Below are 19501 nucleotides of genomic sequence, written 5' to 3'. Positions count from 1 at the left end.
TGTCCACCGTCTGTCCACTGTCCTCTCCACACAGACACCCACAGTGTCCACTGTTCTGTTTTCTTTTCTCATTAAGGGTTTGTTCTTAGGAGGTTTTTCTCAGCCAACCGATCAGGGTCTAAGGGCCGATTCATACTCCTATTTTAGAGCTGAATAAAAGTCGCTTTGGTGCTGTAGAGCCTACAATGTGACGTCATTTGGCTCTGTAGAGCCTACAATGTGACGTCATTTGGCTCTGTAGAGCCTACAATGTGACGTCATTTGGCTCTGTAGAGCCTACAATGTGACGTCATTTGGCTCTGTACCATGTAGTTTTAGTCACATTTTAGTCACCTGGAATGTCTTAGTGTTAGTCTAGTTTTAGTCGACAATGCAACTAATTGTAAAATGACTTATAATGGATCTCTTGTCCACTAGTTCCTAACATTTTAGTTGAGTATTTAAGTTTTTATTTGTTGACGGAATTGTCGGTATATATTTAGTCTTAGTTGTAGTCATCATAGCTTAGTTAATTGTCGGTATATATTTAGTCTTAGTTGTAGTCATCATAGCTTAGTTAATTGTCTGTATATATTTAGTCTTAGTTGTAGTCATCATAGCTTAGTTTTCCCATTTAGTTTTCGTCAGTGGAAAAAGGCAGTCGACGAACATTTCAGTTTTAGTCGACAAAACTCATGGTGTGATAATTCTACCTCGGTTAACTTCTCTCCATCTACAGGAACCACAGGCTCGACATCGCGCAGAGCTCTCTTCACGATGCGGGCGATTACACGTTTGTACCCGAGGGATACTCGCAGAGCCTCTCCTGCAAAGTTCACATCATTGGTATGAGAATGATCGTCACAGACATTACACCAGCGTTTCCCTGTTTATGGTGTAAATATGGTGTAAAACTTGCCTGATGAAGGTCTGACGACCGAAAGGTTGCTCAATACATTTAACTCGAGTGAAGACAGTGTGTGGGATTCTTCTCACACCATATTGTCCACCATCCAGCATCGCTGATAAGGCCTATATATCTTCTGCCCACAGATCCCCCAAAGGTGTACTTAGACAGCCTGAACATCAATCAAGCAAGCAATCAATCAATCAACCTCGGACAACCCGCGGACAACACAGTGGTGATCGTGGCAGGAAACAAGCTACGCCTGGAGATCCCCATCAGTGGAGAGCCAGCGCCCAGGGTGGTGTGGATGAAAGGAGAGAGGGTGAGTCACCCACTCACCCAGGGTGGTGTGGATGAAAGGAGAGAGGGTGAGTCACCCACTCACCCAGGGTGGTGAGGATGAAAGGAGAGAGGGTGAGTCACCCACTCACCCAGGGTGGTGTGGATGAAAGGAGAGAGGGTGAGTCACCCACTCACCCAGGGTGGTGTGGATGAAAGGAGAGAGGGTGAGTCACCCACTCACCCAGGGTGGTGTGGATGAAAGGAGAGAGGGTGAGTCACCCACTCACCCAGGGTGGTGTGGATGAAAGGAGAGAGGGTGAGTCACCCAGGGTGGTGAGGATGAAAGGAGAGAGGGTGAGTCACCCACTCACCCAGGGTGGTGTGGATGAAAGGAGAGAGGGTGAGTCACCCACTCACCCAGGGTGGTGTGGATGAAAGGAGAGAGGGTGAGTCACCCACTCACCCAGGGTGGTGTGGATGAAAGGAGAGAGGGTGAGTCACCCAGGGTGTACTGTACTGTACTGTACTGTCACACCCGAAATCATCATATATACAGTTGATATGTGTGTGTGTGTGTGTGTGTGTGTGTGTGTGTGTGTGTGTGTGTGTGTATGTTAGGCTGCGCAACAGCGACACTTGGTGGTGAAAACCAACCAAATGTTATTTTCGTGCTCGGACACAGTCAGCCAGCCAGCCAGGGACACAGTCAGCCAGCCAGGGACCCACATAGCTGTCTTGAGTTGAGCTATGAGTTTATAGCACAGGCAGACTCTTCACATACTAGAGCATGTCTGGAATATATGTCAGAGCTGAAATCGACATGTAAATGTCGATTAAAAAAGGTGTAATGTTAGAGACCACAGAAGACATGTAAATATGAAATAAATGCTTAAACACTACTGTTTGCAAACAACCACTACTGTTTACAAACAAACACTACTGTTTACAAACAACCACTACTTGTTTTACAAACAACAACTACTGTTTACAAACAACCACTAATGTTTACAAACAACCACTAATGTTTACAAACAACCACTAATGTTTACAAACAACCACTAATGTTTACAAACAACTGTAGCTAGGTGTAATGTTAGAGACCACAGAAGACATGTAAATATGAAATAAATGCTTAAACATGTAGCTATAGGTGTAATGTTAGAGACCACAGACAGAAGACATGTAAATATGAAATAAATGCTTAAACATGTAGCTATAGGTGTAATGTTAGAGACCACAGAAGTGAACCTTTCAAGCCTGTTTTCTCAACTCGCTGTTTCTCTGCCAGACATTACTCTATAAGGCATATCTCCAAAACCGGTGGGTCAAACTGAACAACCAATATGTCAAATTTGAAGCTATGATTCCCTGCTTTCATATCCGACATGAAAAAGCGAAAATTAAAAGAAAATCCAATGGCAGTCCCTCAGTCAAATGTAGTCACATACTGTATGTTCCAATGGCACAAACACAATTAAATCATTTATCGCATGTATTTGTGTGACAATCGTCAACTTAAATGTGTAACGGTGACAGCAACACGTAGCCGCCCGCTGGCCTGTTCTCACAGGTCATCCTGGACTCATCCTGGACAGTACTGTACTGTACTGTACTGTAACGGTCCGCTGACGCCTGTTCTCGCAGGTCATCCTGGACTCATCCTGGACAGTACTGTACTGTACTGTACTGTACTGTACTGTACTGTACTGTACTGTACTGTAACCGTCCTGTTCTCGCAGGTCATCCTGGACTCGGGGCACCACGTGCGTGCCGAGACCTACGGCGACCAGACCAGCCTGACCATCGACGTGACGGAGCGCGAGGACTCGGGAAACTACAAGATCGTCCTTCAGAACGAGGCTGGAGAGGCCACGGCAGCCGTCAAGGTCAAGGTCGTAGGTGAGACGCACACACATGCGCACACATGCGCACACATGCGCACACATGCGCACACATGCGCACACATACGCACACATACACACACATACCTTTTAAGCGTCGTATACGAAGCCAACTCGAGTCGTGACAAATCATGACAACAAACACAATATTTTGGACCAAACAAATAATTACAAAGAAGAAAAACAAAAAGTGTTGTAACCTGCGGTTTTTTTAATTCTTTGTTTGGCCCAAAACATTGTGTTTGTTTGTCATGATTTGTCACGACAAGAGTTGTCTTTGTTCCGCGGCGTATGAACGTCTTTAAATAAATACTTTCTGAAAAGTCTATGAGGAAAATGAACGGGGATTTATTTACCGGGTCTCTCGAGGGGGCGGGACTGCGACGCTCTATAGGGGCTTATTGGCCCAAAGCCTGTTAATAAAGTAATCAATCGATCAATAAATAGCGTCTGAATGAGATGTTTTTTTTAAATGTAATGGAATTTAAATGTAGATTTATGTTTTGCTGGTGAAAACCGATTCAATAATCTGTATGATTTATTTTGAGACTTTTGAGATTTTGAGGTTGTCGATCGGACCGATGGACCGTCGGCATATTGACGCGGACCCCCGATGAATCGCCCGTCCCTACGAGAAACCGTATTGTAAAAAGTACCTGTCTACACTAATGTCTAGTCTACACATATCCTCCATGAACCACGGCCTTACGTTGTGTGCAGACATCCCAGACCCTCCAGAGGCTCCCCTGGTGCCGGTGGTGGGAGGCGACTGGTGCTCCATGACATGGGAACCTCCACTGTACGACGGAGGCTCACCCATATTAGGTAAGTATATCATGAGACCGTTACACATGGGCCGTTACACATGACCGTTACACATGACCGTTACACATGACCGCTACACATGACTGTTACACACGACCGCTACACATGGCCCGTTACACATGACCGCTACACATGACCGCTACACATGACCGTTACACATGACGTTACACATGACGTTACACATGACCGATACACATGACCGCTACACATGACCGTTACACATGACGTTACACATGACGTTACACATGACCGTTACACATGACCGCTACACATGACCGTTATACATGACGTTACACATGACCGCTACACATGACCGTTACACACGACCGTTACACATGACGTTACACATGACTGTCACACATGACCGTTACACATGACGTTACACATGACCGTTACACATGACCGCTACACATGACCGCTACACATGACCGCTACACATGACCGTTATACATGACCGTTACACACGACCGTTACACATGACCGTTATACATGACCGCTACACATGACCGTTATACATGACCGTTACACATGACCGCTACACATGACCGTTACACATGACCGCTACACATGACCGTTACACATGACCGCTACACATGACCGCTACACATGACCGTTACACATGACCGCTACACATGACCGTTACACATGACCGCTACACATGACCGTTATACATGACCGCTACACATGACCGTTATACACGACCGCTACACATGACCGCTACACATGACCGTTACACATGACCGCTACACATGACCGTTACACATGACCGCTACACATGACCGCTACACATGACCGTTACACATGACCGTTACACATGACCGCTACACATGACCGCTACACATGACCGCTACACATGACCGTTACACATGACCGTTACACATGACCGTTATACATGACCGCTACACATGACCGCTACACATGACCGTTATACATGACCGCTACACATGACCGCTACACATGACCGCTACACATGACCGCTACACATGACCGCTACACATGACCGCTACACATGACCGTTACACATGACCGCTACACATGACCGTTACACATGACCGTTACACATGACCGTTATACATGACCGTTATACATGACCGCTACACATGACCGCTACACATGACCGCTACACATGACCGCTACACATGACCGCTACACATGACCGCTACACATGACCGCTACACATGACCGTTACACATGACCGTTATACACGACCGCTACACATGACCGCTACACATGACCGTTACACATGACCGTTACACATGACCGTTACACATGGCCGCTACACATGACCGTTACACATGACCGTTACACATGACCGCTACACATGACCGTTACACATGACCGCTACACATGACCGTTACACATGACCGCTACACATGACCGCTACACATGGCCGTTACACATGACCGCTACACATGACCGTTACACATGACCGCTACACATGACCGCTACACATGACCGCTACACATGACCGTTATACATGACCGTTACACATGACCGCTACACATGACCGTTACACATGACCGCTACACATGACCGCTACACATGACCGTTACACATGACCGCTACACATGACCGCTACACATGACCGTTACACATGACCGCTACACATGACCGTTACACATGACCGCTACACATGACCGCTACACATGACCGCTACACATGACCGCTACACATGACCGTTACACATGACCGCTACACATGACCGTTACACATGACCGCTACACACGACCGCTACACATGACCGCTACACATGACCGCTACACATGACCGCTACACATGACCGTTACACATGACCGCTACACATGACCGTTACACACGACCGCTACACACGACCGTTACACATGACCGTTATACATGACCGCTACACATGACCGCTACACATGACCGCTACACATGACCGTTACACATGACCGCTACACATGACCGTTACACACGACCGCTACACACGACCGTTACACATGACCGTTACACATGACCGCTACACATGACCGCTACACATGACCGTTCCAGGCTACTTCGTGGAGAGGAAAAAGAAGCAGAGCTCCAGGTGGATGAGGCTGAACTTTGACCTGATCAAGGAGACCACGTTCGAACCCAAGAAGATGATCGAGGGCGTGCCGTACGAGGTGCGGATCTTTGCCGTCAACGCCATCGGCGTGTCCAAGCCCAGCGAGCCGTCCAAGGCCTTCGTTCCCCTCGGTGAGTCACCCAAACCCTAACCCTCTAACCATAACCCTCTAACCCCAACCCTAAACCCAACCCCAACCCCAACCCAAACCCTAACCCTAACCCCCTAACCCCAACCCTAAACCCAACCCCAACCCAAACCCTAACCCTCTAACCCTAACCCTCTAACCCAAACCCATTGGCGTGTCCATGCCCAGCGAGCCGTCCAATTCAATGTATGCTAGTTCGCTTATTTCCATCTAAAGAAGTAGTAAAGTGTGCCGCTTGGGATATTATTTACATTATGAAGAGACGATATTTACAAAGAAATTATAATTTTGGGAGATGGAAATAAGCGAATTAGCACAACACCCCATAGCCCCATTCAATTCAATGCAATTAATTTACGGCTTATGGTAGTGGAAACACAAAATAACACCTGGACCTCTTTGGTGGTGACGTAACAACTACAAAGAAAGGTAAGAAAGCCTTTTAGTATGGAATTCTCCTTTAACAGAACCATTCAACCTGTAAGGCTTGTACTATGTGCACCTGACCTGACTCCATCTGTGAACGTGTCTGAACTCCATTTCCCACCATGCACCATGCAGCCGTAACCAGCGAGCCCACCATGCTGGTGGTGGATGATGTCACCGACACCACGGTGACCATGAAGTGGCGCCCCCCCGACACCATCGGAGCGGCGGGCCTGGACGGGTACCGGGTGGAGTACTGCATCGAAGGAAGTGAGTCATAACCCAGTGAGGTGACCACCGCTCCGGTGGTGAGGCGACCACCGCTCCGGTGGTGAGCTGACCACCGCTCCGGTGGTGAGCTGACCACCGCTCCGGTGGTGAGGCGAACACCGCTCCGGTGGTGAGGCGACCACCGCTCCGGTGGTGAGCTGACCACCGCTCCGGTGGTGAGGCGACCACCGCTCCGGTGGTGAGCTGACCACCGCTCCGGTGGTGAGGCGACCACCGCTCCGGTGGTGAGGCGACCACCGCTCCGGTGGTGAGGCGACCACCGCTCCGGTGGTGAGGTGACCACCGGAGCTGAAATAACGTTGAGCGGTGGTGAGTAAAAACAGAGAGAAGGGCTGGAGCGGTGGCGGTGGTTTGCTCTTCACCGCGGCTCAGTGACGTCATGTTGTACTAAAAGTTTGAAATTCAACTCCCGGGGGAAATTGAGTTATTTATTAGCATAATATGTACCCATAACATCCTATATAAAGACAAAAAGTCCAAATGTCATCATTCTTTCAGTAGCATGTGACATATGAAACTAGGGGGTTTTCATGATTCTGAATCCATTCCAAGCATTAGTTTTGCACAAAAAAACACTCATTTGGTCAAGCGGATATGGCCTAATTTAGCCCAAGGAGTGTTTTTTGTGCAAAACTAATGCTTGGAATGGATTCAGAACCATGAAAAACACCCTAGTTTCATATGTCACATGCTACTGAAATAATGATGAAATTTTGACTTTTTGGCCTTATATAGGATGTTATGGGCATGGTCACATATTATGCTAATAACTCAATTTCCCACAGGAGTTGAATTTCAAACTTTTAGTACATGTTATTAGACACATTTAGAAACACATTGGTGAAGAAATATCTTGGTAACGATTTAGTTCCCAGATTTTCATAGATTTCTCTTACTACTGGTGGTGAACTGCATTGAAGGAAGTGAGACATCCAACATTCTATCGCATTTGACGCGTCGCCACGTAATACAATGCAATACAACAACACTACACTACACTGAAAATAAATAAATACATTTTTGGAATTGGGGAAAATAAAATAGGACTAAATGTGAATCTTGTGTTGGCCACAACATGTTTGTCTCTGTTTGCACTGAGCCTCACATTCATTCGAGTCCCTCCATCCCTCCCTGGCCCAACCTGGCAACCACACACACAGCTGATGAATGGATCGTGTCCAATTCGGTGCTGACGGATAAGACCAAGTTCTGCCTCACCGGTCTCCCTCCGGGGTCCAAGATCCTGGTCCGCGTCAGCGCCCTGAACGCAGCCGGCGCCAGCTCTCCACGGACACTTCAGCACTCCATCCTCGTCAAAGAGGTTATCGGTGAGCTCACAGTCCTCACCCACCACAACACCAGGGGGAGCTCAACGAACCATGTACAACCCAGATTCGGCACAAACAAGGGACTAAATTAATTTCGCTCCTATGCCACCAAAATGTGGAACGCCCTACCAACAGTCATTAAGACATGCGAATCCCTTGACTCCTTCAAAACCCGCTCTCAAAGGGGCACCTATACGGACGGCTGCAATTCGAAACTGGCCCCCGTAAAATATGACAATCGCTTTTTGGGGGTGGGATTTTGTGAAGGGCTAATTGTTGTTATAATGAACTGTCTCGCCCAAAAAGGACACACAATTAAGCAAGGACACTGTCTAGGACAGTCAAGTATTTTAGATAAAAAGGTGTTCAACACTGTTGATGTCTTTTGCAATATCTTTTGTGTAGATATCATGTTAAAAAACGATTCCCCATTGAGTAAACCCCAGAACTGCAACAACACCTCAAGTTCCATTCTAGTCTGAACTAGTCTTTCACTCACACACACACACACACACTCTATCTCTATCTCCCCTTCAGAACCGCCCAAGATTCGCATCCCGCGACACCTGAAGCAGACCTACACCCGAAAGGTTGGAGAAGCGGTCAACCTTGTGGTTCCATTTCTGGTAAGGCTATTGGAGAACGCAGTGAGTCACATGGTACCATTTCTGGTAAGGCTATTGGAGAACGCAGTGAGTCACATGGTACCATTTCTGGTAAGGCTATTGGAGAACAGTCGTATTATAATTACTTTTTTACACTTGCTGAAAATAGCCGATCTACAACTTGTAGATCTGCTATTTTCAGCATGCAACCAAGTGTAAAATGACTTATACTGGATCTCTTGTCCACTAGTCCCTTCCTAACATTTTAGTCTAGTTTCTTTTCTTTTCTTTACGAAATTGTCAGTATATTTATTTTAAATTTTCATTCAGTTTCCGTTTAGTTATGTATTGCCATGCTTTTTTGTTCTTGCTTAATGTTAAATCGCTCTGGATTAATTGTAAATTGTAAATCGTAGGGAAAGCCCAGGCCGAAGGTGATATATGTATATATATATATATATATTATATATATATGTATATTTATATATATATAAATTGTAGGGAAAGCCCAGGCCGAAGGTGATATATGTATATATATATGTATATTTATATATATATATAAATTGTAGGGAAAGCCCAGGCCGAAGGTGAGCTGGCTGAAAGAAGGGCAGCCCATCGACCAGGCACACGTCAGCATCCGTAACACCGACTGTGACAGCATCCTGTTCATCCGCAAGGCGGAACGGAGCCACTCTGGGAAGTACGACATGTCGGTGCAGGTCGAGAACCACAGCGACACGGCCATCCTTGACATCCAGATAGTGGGTGAGTGATACCGAGAAACCGAGCTGTAGTTTATGGAAAAAAATTATTCACTGTGTAAGTTAAAACTGTTTGTAAACGGTGTCTTTTTAAACGGTTGTTTTTAGACCTGCCTGGCCCTCCCCAGTGTGTAAGTTAAAACTGTTTGTATAATGTCTTTTTAAAACACTTGTTTAGACCTGCCTGGCCCTCCCCACTGTGTAAGTTAAAACTGTTTGTAAACGGTGTCTTTTTAAACGGTTGTTTTTAGACCTGCCTGGCCCTCCCCACTGTGTAAGTTAAAACTGTTTGTGTAATGTCTTTTTAAACGGTTGTTTTTAGACCTGCCTGGCCCTCCCCAGTGTGTAAGTTAAAACCGTTTGTAAACGGTGTCTTTTTAAACGGTTGTTTTTAGACCTGCCTGGCCCTCCCCACTGTGTAAGTTAAAACTGTTTGTGTAATGTCTTTTTAAACGGTTGTTTTTAGACCTGCCTGGCCCTCCCCAGTGTGTAAGTTAAAACTGTTTGTAAACGGTGTCTTTTTAAACGGTTGTTTAGACCTGCCTGGCCCTCCCCACTGTGTAAGTTAAAACTGTTTGTGTAATGTCTTTTTAAACGGTTGTTTAGACCTGCCTGGCCCTCCCCACTGTGTAAGTTAAAACTGTTTGTGTAATGTCTTTTTAAACGGTTGTTTAGACCTGCCTGGCCCTCCCCACTGTGTAAGTTAAAACTGTTTGTAAACGGTGTCTTTTTAAACGGTTGTTTTTAGACCTGCCTGGCCCTCCCCACTGTGTAAGTTAAAACTGTTTGTAAACGGTGTCTTTTTAAACGGTTGTTTAGACCTGCCTGGCCCTCCCCACTGTGTAAGTTAAAACTGTTTGTGACTTTGTGTAATGTCTTTTTAAACGGTTGTTTTTAGACCTGCCTGGCCCTCCCCACTGTGTAAGTTAAAACTGTTTGTGTAATGTCTTTTTAAAACGGTTGTTTTTAGACCTGCCTGGCCCTCCCCAGTGTGTGAAGATTGAAGAGGTTTGGGGAACAAACGTAGCTCTGGACTGGACTCCTCCAAAGGACAGCGGCAATTGCCCCATAACGGGCTACACCATTCAGAAAGCAGACAAGAAGACCATGGTAGGAAACCAGCTGTGACATGTCTGATGATGACTAAATGCGCTACATATGCTACAGCTTCAGTATGTCCTTCAACCGGACACAGAAAATCACACCCGTGTGAACTGAGTGGTGCAACTCCGTGCGGGGGTCCCTGGTGGGTCCCCGGAACTTCCAGACCACCAGGGTGCCAGCCCGGTTCCCGGCGAGCCGCCCCGCGTCGGAAAGGGTTGAGAAATGACAGAGTTACTGTGTGGGGGAATTAGCAGACACCTCTCTCTCTCTCTCTCTCTCTCTCTGTAATTAGCAGGCAACAGTGCAACACTATCTCTCTCTCTGTTCCTAGCACAACAGCGCCACTTTTGCCCCTACTGGTACTCATTGCTGTTTCTTGGAGTGGTTGCAACACTCAAAAATGTGACACGTCCACCTAGTGGTGGAAAAGGTTACTTATCCCATTCTGACCTGAGATCAGATTCTAAAGATGTCTGTTTGAAAATGACAGTTTTCTGAAAAAAGCTATGTTTCTATGTCCTCGATTTTTCAAAAATAGCAGACCTACAAGCTCGTAGCGCGCCACTCGGTGGCGCGCTATGAGCTTGTAGATCTGCTATTTTTCAATAGCTAAAGCACCAAAAGGTGTTCCTGCCCAAAATGGGTTAAGTAAAAGTAACACTACTGCAATGTAGACGCACTCGGTTACAAGTACACGCTCGGAATTCAACATTTACTTGAGTAAAAAGTACAAAAATCATCAAAAAAGTACCAAAGTAGAAGTTTTCAATTATACAATGTATAAAACTTCCTTTGAAAATAGCAGATCTACAAGCTCACACACTCATGACGTTGTTGTTTCTCTGTGAATACCGTGTGTCAGAGTGGCACACACACACACACACACACACACACACACACACACACACACCGTGTGTCAGAGTGGCACACACAAAGCGTGCATTTTGAACGAAGGCAGACAGTGATGTGTCTTTTGGCCACTCACAGCTTTCTCCGTGCTCACCGCCATCGCTCCATCGCAGCACGCAAACGCTGTTTCTACTGCAGCCGCAGCAACATTACATTGAATTAAGTGTAGCCTATACATGCATGCTACTGCATGCAAACTGTCAATACAAATACATTGTCTGAACTGCAGCCACAGCCAGGTCGGACACATTTTCTAAAGCATAAAGCACTGTGCAAACTTATGAACCTATTCAGTCATCAGTCGGCCCTTCCTATAGGCAGAACAGGCAGTTGCCATGAGAGGAGGGGGGCAACAACCAAGCATGCATTATTTTTTAACTCATATCTTTATATCATTAATTGACAAAGCTCCTTCAAATTGACAAATCTAAGTTCGGGGCATCACAACATATACGTACCCTCTGACTGAACTGACATCGCCCATGTCAGTTCATGTGTTCGGTGCCCCCCACCCCGGGGGACACCAAAAATCCTGCCTATAGGGCACCAAATTGCTAAGGGCCGGCACTGCAAAACGCAGTCCAGCCAGTGAGCCAGTGAGCCAGGACAACATTTTCTAAACGAACATAAAGTTCAACATTATACTAAAATTAATAAGATGAGATAGGCAGGGCTATAGTCTCTGGTGGTAACGCTGACTCGAGAGAGAAAGAGAGAGAGAGAGAGAGAGAGGGAGAGCATCTCGCAAGTTCAAAAAGACAGCCATTCCTTCACCAAGTTCACCATTCTGTTGAGCTACTGCAGTGCTACAAGTTTTACAACAATGATACAAAAAATAGCATATAGTGAAAAAGAATTAAGCCTATAGGCATAGGCAGACAGACATGACAAATAAAACCAGCAGAACAAAATATGCCAGCTAAATTACAATTTGATCTGATCTGCATGTTCAATATGATTGTTTTTTTCTTTAAACAAACAAAAACAACTATGAATGAATGTTTTAAACATGCCTGGAGAAGCAAGGCCCTGGAGGGTTTTTAGGCTTTCTCCTTCACATTTTTTATTGACCTTATTGTGTAACATTTTCAAAATATGTTTGTATGTGAAAATAAACAAACAACTGAACCAGTCAGTATTGCAGCCTAGTGAGCCTACCAATAATTAGGAGATGTCCACTCCGGCGACATAGAAAGAAAAAGGCAGCACCAGCCTCCCAAACCAGCTAATGCTAAATTAGCTGTTTTATTGTAAGATATTAGAGTTGGGTGGGATTGTAGCTCCTGGCTTGATCTGTCCCCAAATCAACCGGCGGTGTGTGTGCATGCATGGTGGCTTAGTTTAGGCTTACCGAGGTGGAGTTCTTCCAGCTAGAGGGAGAGGGCAGATCTTCGGTCTTTGAATCACTTTGTTTTCATTTGTTTTGCACGCTTAATTACTTTCCACAACAAAACACAACAGGAGTCAGGACGAGGTGTAACTACAGGTTCAACATTGAAATCACTAAACTGTCCGTGGTGGCACTGCTGACTGCTGAACAACAAGGCTACTGCCTGCGCAGGTAGCCTCGGTCGAGCCGAGGTAGCCTCGGTCCCAGGCTTAGGTTTACTGATCTGCGAAAATAAATCACCTGCGCAGGCAGGTGATTGTAAATTGGGAAATTAGAGAGCTGGCTGTGGCTATATAATATTACTGGGTAAAAGTAACTGCGTGTTTTGATTGTTATCTCTATTGTTGTGTTCTTATATCCTTACTGAATTGAATCATATACACAAGATTGTCTACCGCTTCTGTCGACTTGCCGGTTGAATCATAACAACGCGTTACATCACCTTTGGTGTCCCTATACATTTCTGTTACCTGTCGTTACCCGCTTCCTGGTCATGTGACTTCAGTAACCAATACACGACATCTATGACAATTATAATATTCCGAATATATTTTTGATATTTTCATAACTTTACATAGAACATAAACTGAGGGTGCACATTTTGCAACTGAGGGTGCTATGCAAAATATATATTTTAATCGTGATAAACGATATAACGTTCCCAACCGTAATCTTTTGACTCCTTGGACTTATAATTTCTATAACATATTGCCCATTGTTGTCACCAGTGTTGTTTTTGGCAGGACATTTCTATTTTAGTTTTAGTCATAGTCTCTTGAATAGTTTTAGTCACATTTTAGTGTCTAGTCTATAGTTTTAGTCTACTAAATATCATAAGATTTTAGTCGACTAAATCTACAGTTGATTTAGTCGACTAAGATGTATTTTGACGGGCTTTGATGCCGTCGAAATGACTGATTTTGCACATGCTGAAAATAGCCGATCTACAAGCTCACAACGTGTTGCAGTTGTGAACTTGTAGATCTGCTATTTTCAGCATGCAACCAAAAAATAAAATGACTTATTACTGGATATCTTGTCCACTAGTCCCTTCCTAACATTTTAGTCTAGTTTTTATTTGTTGACGAAATTGTCAGTATATAATTAGTCTGATAGTTTTAGTAGTTTTCATTTAGTTTCCATATAGTTTTCGTCAGTGAAAAAAGGTAGTCGACAAACTTTTTTTTTTTGTCTTATAGTTTTAGTCGACGAAATCAACACTGATTGTCACCATATAATAATAATAATATTAATAATAATAACAATGTTCCATGTGATCTGCGTCACACAGGAGTGGTACACGTGCATTGAGCACTACCACCGTACCTGCATCACCATCACAGAGCTGGTGGTGGGCAACGAGTATTACTTCAGGATCTACTCGGAGAACATGGTGGGACTCAGCGAGTGTGCCACTCAGACCAAGGACAGTGCGCTCATCGTTAAAGAAGGTATATAAATATATATATATATATGTGACAGTCTGTCCCTGTGGGCACTTTGTCCTGTCTGTCTGTAACCAGTGTCTGTCTGTTCTTGTGGACACTTTGTCCTGTCTGTAACCAGTGTCTCCTGGTCCTGGTCTGTCCTTGTGGACACTTTGTCCTGTCTGTAACCAGTGTCTCCTGGTCTGTCCCTGTGGACACTTTGTCCTGTCTGTAACCAGTGTCTCCTGGTCCTGGTCTGTCCCTGTGGACACTTTGTCCTGTCTGTAACCAGTGTCTCCTGGGCCTTGTGTGTCCTTGTCTGTCCCTGTGGCACGTATATAGGGTGCGTTCGGAAATGCGCACCGGGAATGTGGTCAGTGTGTTGAGTGTGGTGGGCGGTGACGTCACAGAGTGTGTTCAGTGTGCCTTATTTACAAACGACCACAGCTGTGACGCATTCACACCGATTCACACGGACAACCCCAGCCTCAGGGTAGGGTCGCTCAGTGGACGACCCCAGCTTCAGGGTAGGGTCTCTCAGTGGACGACCCCAGCTTCAGGGTTAGGGTCGCTCAGTGGACGACCCCAGCTTCAGGGTTAGGGTCGCTCAGTGGACGACCCCAGCTTCAGGGTTAGGGTCGCTCAGTGGACGACCCCAGCTTCAGGGTTAGGGTCGCTCAGTGGACGACCCCAGCTTCAGGGTAGGGTCGCTCAGTGCGGGCGCTCAGTGCGCAGCGCACTGGATTTTCGAACGACAAGAAAGCACACCGGTGCATTCAGGGCGCATTTCCGAACGCACCCTTTGTCCTGTCTGTAACAAGTGTCTCCTCGTCTGTCCCATGGTGGTATGACCTATGAGTCTGACCTCTGTCCCATAACAGTCCATAATTAACAGCCACTCTACCTCAGGGGTAGAGTGGCTGGATATGGTAACCACAAGGTTGCCATGAGTTCGAACCCTGTTGTCTCCCCCACAGTTGGTGTTGAAGTGTCCTTGAGCAAGACACTGAACCCCGAATTGCTCCCAATGTGCTGGTTGGTGCCTTGCATGGTTTCCGCCGCCATCGGTGTATGAATGTGTGTGTGTGTGTGTGTGTGTGTGTGTGTGTGAATGGGTGAATGTAATGCACAATCTATGTAAAGCGCCTTGGATAAAGGCGCCTATATATATAAATGCAACCATTTACCATTTACCATGTTGCCGTTGTCTTTCTCATCATCATCACGTGGGATATTCCCCCATGATACAGCTCAGCGCACGTTGTATCATGCAGCACAACCCCCTTCCTCCTCTATCCTTCCCTCCGCAGGCATGCAGCTGAAAACGCCAGAGTACACCGACCACGACTTCAAAGAGCCGCCCAAGTTCACCCAGCCGCTCATCCACACCTTCGCCATCGCCGGCTACAACGCCACGCTCAACTGCGCCGTTCGCGCCAACCCACGGGTAAGGTTAGGTGACAGAGATACAGAGCCTAACCCACGGGTAAGGTTAGGTGACAGAGATACAGAGCCCAACCCACGGGTAAGGTTAGGTGACAGAGATACAGAGCCCAACCCACGGGTAAGGTTAGGTGACAGAGATACAGAGCCCAACCCACGGGTAAGGTTAGGTGACAGAGATACAGAGCCTAACCCTAACCCAACCCACGGGTAAGGTTAGGTGACAGAGATACAGAGCCCAACCCTAACCCTAACCCAACCCACGGGTAAGGTTAGGTGACAGAGATACAGAGCCTAACCCTAACCCAACCCACGGGTAAGGTTAGGTGACAGAGATACAGAGCCTAACCCTAACCCAACCCACGGGTAAGGTTAGGTGACAGAGATACAGAGCCCAACCCTAACCCTAACCCAACCCACGGGTAAGGTTAGGTGACAGAGATACAGAGCCTAACCCTAACCCAACCCACGGGTAAGGTTAGGTGACAGAGATACAGAGCCCAACCCTAACCCTAACCCAACCCACGGGTAAGGTTAGGTGACAGAGATACAGAGCCTAACCCTAACCCAACCCACGGGTAAGGTTAGGTGACAGAGATACAGAGCCTAACCCTAACCCAACCCACGGGTAAGGTTAGGTGACAGAGATACAGAGCCCAACCCTAACCCTAACCCAACCCACGGGTAAGGTTAGGTGACAGAGATACAGAGCCTAACCCTAACCCAACCCACGGGTAAGGTTAGGTGACAGAGATACAGAGCCCAACCCTAACCCTAACCCAACCCACGGGTAAGGTTAGGTGACAGAGATACAGAGCCTAACCCTAACCCAACCCACGGGTAAGGTTAGGTGACAGAGATACAGAGCCTAACCCTAACCCTAACCCAACCAACGGGTAAGGTTAGGTGACAGAGATACAGAGCCTAACCCTAACCCTAACCCAACCAACGGGTAAGGTTAGGTGACAGAGATACAGAGCCTAACCCTAACCCTAACCCAACCCACGGGTAAGGTTAGGTGACAGAGATACAGAGCCTAACCCTAACCCTAACCCAACCCACGGGTAAGGTTAGGTGACAGAGATACAGAGCCTAACCCTAACCCTAACCCAACCCACGGGTAAGGTTAGGTGACAGAGATACAGAGCCTAACCCTAACCCAACCCACGGGTAAGGTTAGGTGACAGAGATACAGAGCCCAAACATTGTCATTGGGGTGTAAAGTAACTCTTAACTAAAAAAATTGAGTGGTGCAACCACTCCAAGGAACAGCAATGTCCGTGTTCACCCACCTATGTGTTAATGAGAACGAGTATATGACTATGAGTACCAGTAGGGGGCGCTGTTGTGCCAGAAACAGAGAGAGGGATAGTGCTGCAGTAAGTTGTCCGTCTCTGTTCCCTTATTATTATTATTATTATTATTATTTGAAAACTTGAGTTACAATTTACAAACCTACTTTAGCTCTCTCTCTTGTAGAGTGTGTGTGTGTGTGTGTGTGTGTGTGTGTGTGTGTGTGTGTGTGTGTGTGTGTGTGTGTGTGTGTGTGTGTGTGTGTGTGTGTGTGTGTGTGTGTGTGTGGCTGCGTGGCTGCGTGCATGTGTGCGTGGCTGCGTGGCGTGCGTCTCACTGCCTGCTACATGTGTGTCACTGTGTGTGGCTGCGTGCGTGCGTGCGTGCGTGGCTGCGTGCGTGTATGCGTGCGTGCATGGCTGCGTGCGTGGCTGTGTGTGTGTGTGCGTGGCTGCGTGGCTGCGTGCATGTGTGCATGGCTGCGTGCGTGGCTGTGTGTGTGTGTGTGTGTGTGGCTGCGTGGCTGCGTGCATGTGTGCGTGGCTGCGTGGCGTGCGTCTCACTGCCTGCTACATGTGCCTCCTTGCAGCCCAAGGTGATCTGGATGAAGAACAGGATCACCATCATAGACGACCCTCGCTACCGCATGTTCAGCAACCAGGGGGTGTGCACCCTGGAGATCAGGAAGCCCAGCCCCTACGACGGGGGAGTCTACTCCTGCAAGGCCGTCAACGACCTGGGGGAGGCGCAGGTGGACTGCAAGCTGGAGGTCAAAGGTGAGTGATGTGTGGATTTTATAGAACCCGTTTAGGATTTAGGACTGAGACCAGATTCCACTAAAATGTTCTTGTAAATCCTGCACAGTTTTCTGGAGAAAAAAAACCATGTGGTTCTCAAACCATTTATTCATCTCAAGGACCCCCAGTATTATGTGTACTGTATGTGGCCGGCGACCCCCCCCCCCCCCCCCCCATCTGAAATAAGTTGTTCCAGGGACCCCCCCCCCAGAAGCAAAGATTTGCACACGTGTTTACGACTTTTCAAAAACAGCAGATCCACAAGCTCATATGACCTTGTAGATCTGCAAACTTTCAACAGCTAAAGTTTAAAATAACGGTAAAAAGTTAAGGTAAACATCAAGGAAGAGAAAGAACATCCTTACACTAGTTTAAAATAACGGTAAAAAGTTAAGGTAAACATCAAGGAAGAGAAAGAACATCCTTACACTAGTTTAAAATAACGGTAAAAAGTTACGGTAAACATCAAGGAAGAGAAAGAACATCCTTACACTAGTTTAAAATAACGGTAAAAAGTTACGGTAAACATCAAGGAAGAGAAAGAACATCCTTACACTAGTTTAAAATAACGGTAAAAAGTTACAGTAAACATCAAGGAAGAGAAAGAACATCCTTACACTAGTTTAAAATAACGGTAAAAAGTTACGGTAAACATCAAGGAAGAGAAAGAACATCCTTACACTAGTTTCTAGAGCTCCACGAGACCTTATTTATTTAGAGGCAACAAATTGTGTAACGTTTCGACCTACTAGGCCTTCATCAGGCAAATAGTTAAGGTGACACAGATGCATTCCAGTCCAACACTTTTAGTGCCGGAAGTGCTTCAAAATAGGAGCTCTGGGGTGCCGGAGTTGTCTGATCGCTTTTACTCTGAAAGCCATGAACCGGAAACACTTTCCATAAACATAGGCATTGGACATGTAATAATAATAACAATTATATATATATATATATATATATATATATATATATATATATATATAGTATTATTATTACAAATGAACCACAAATGTGTTTCACTTGTCACAAAACTGGAGTCTATTTCTCATCACATCCAGAAACGTCTATGTCCTTAATTACCTACACAGTGTCACACACATACTGCAATTCACACACACATTCACATAGAGGTCTGTGAATGGGCTGTAATTCACACACACATTCACATAGAGGTCTGTGAATGGGCTGTAATTCACACACACATTCACATAGAGGTCTGTGAATGGGCTGTAATTCACACACACATTCACATAGAGGTCTGTGAATGGGCTGTAATTCACACACACACATTCACATAGAGGTCTGTGAATGGCCACAAGAGACAGAAAGAATACCAAACGACTCGCCCCTTTACCAAATGAACTGTTCGCCCCCGCGAACAGTTCATTTAGTATTTCCCTCCCTCTCTGAAATCCGAAATGATCTTGTATACAGATTTATTTGATTGTATATAGTAGTCAATCTCTATACTAGTAGGTACTAATAGTTAATTTAGGACCTTCTAGCAGTTAATATAGTTTTATTAAACACATTTATTCCATGTAGCCCATGTTTTGTAGTGGCATCATCATGCTATTATGCCCGTGGATATACAGGGTGAACTTAACAATGATAAAT

The 19501-nt window shown here is 46.0% G+C and overlaps 1 protein-coding gene across 6 annotated transcripts in view; it reads left to right on the top strand.

Annotated features, from left to right (window-relative positions):
• Positions 1–19501, top strand: part of mybpc1 (myosin binding protein C1) — a 79473-nt gene that overhangs the window by 50563 nt on the left and 9409 nt on the right. For all 6 annotated transcript variants that reach the window (XM_080757693.1, XM_080757692.1, XM_080757689.1 and 3 more), the window contains 13 exons: positions 719–825; positions 1033–1208; positions 2908–3067; positions 3790–3894; positions 5905–6093; positions 6672–6806; positions 7988–8155; positions 8693–8781; positions 9330–9525; positions 10492–10631; positions 14216–14375; positions 15662–15798; positions 17677–17863. In XM_080757693.1, coding sequence (XP_080613819.1) covers positions 719–825; positions 1033–1208; positions 2908–3067; positions 3790–3894; positions 5905–6093; positions 6672–6806; positions 7988–8155; positions 8693–8781; positions 9330–9525; positions 10492–10631; positions 14216–14375; positions 15662–15798; positions 17677–17863 — 1949 coding nt within the window. The remainder of the gene's footprint in view (positions 1–718; positions 826–1032; positions 1209–2907; positions 3068–3789; positions 3895–5904; positions 6094–6671; positions 6807–7987; positions 8156–8692; positions 8782–9329; positions 9526–10491; positions 10632–14215; positions 14376–15661; positions 15799–17676; positions 17864–19501) is intronic.

The sequence above is a fragment of the Protomyctophum bolini genome, assembly GCF_963924005.1.
Source record: "Protomyctophum bolini genome assembly, chromosome: 23".
NCBI classification, from domain to species: Eukaryota; Metazoa; Chordata; class Actinopteri; order Myctophiformes; family Myctophidae; genus Protomyctophum; species Protomyctophum bolini.
The sequence above is the reverse complement of the archived record's forward strand: the minus strand, read 5'-3'. Positions and strand labels throughout refer to the sequence as shown.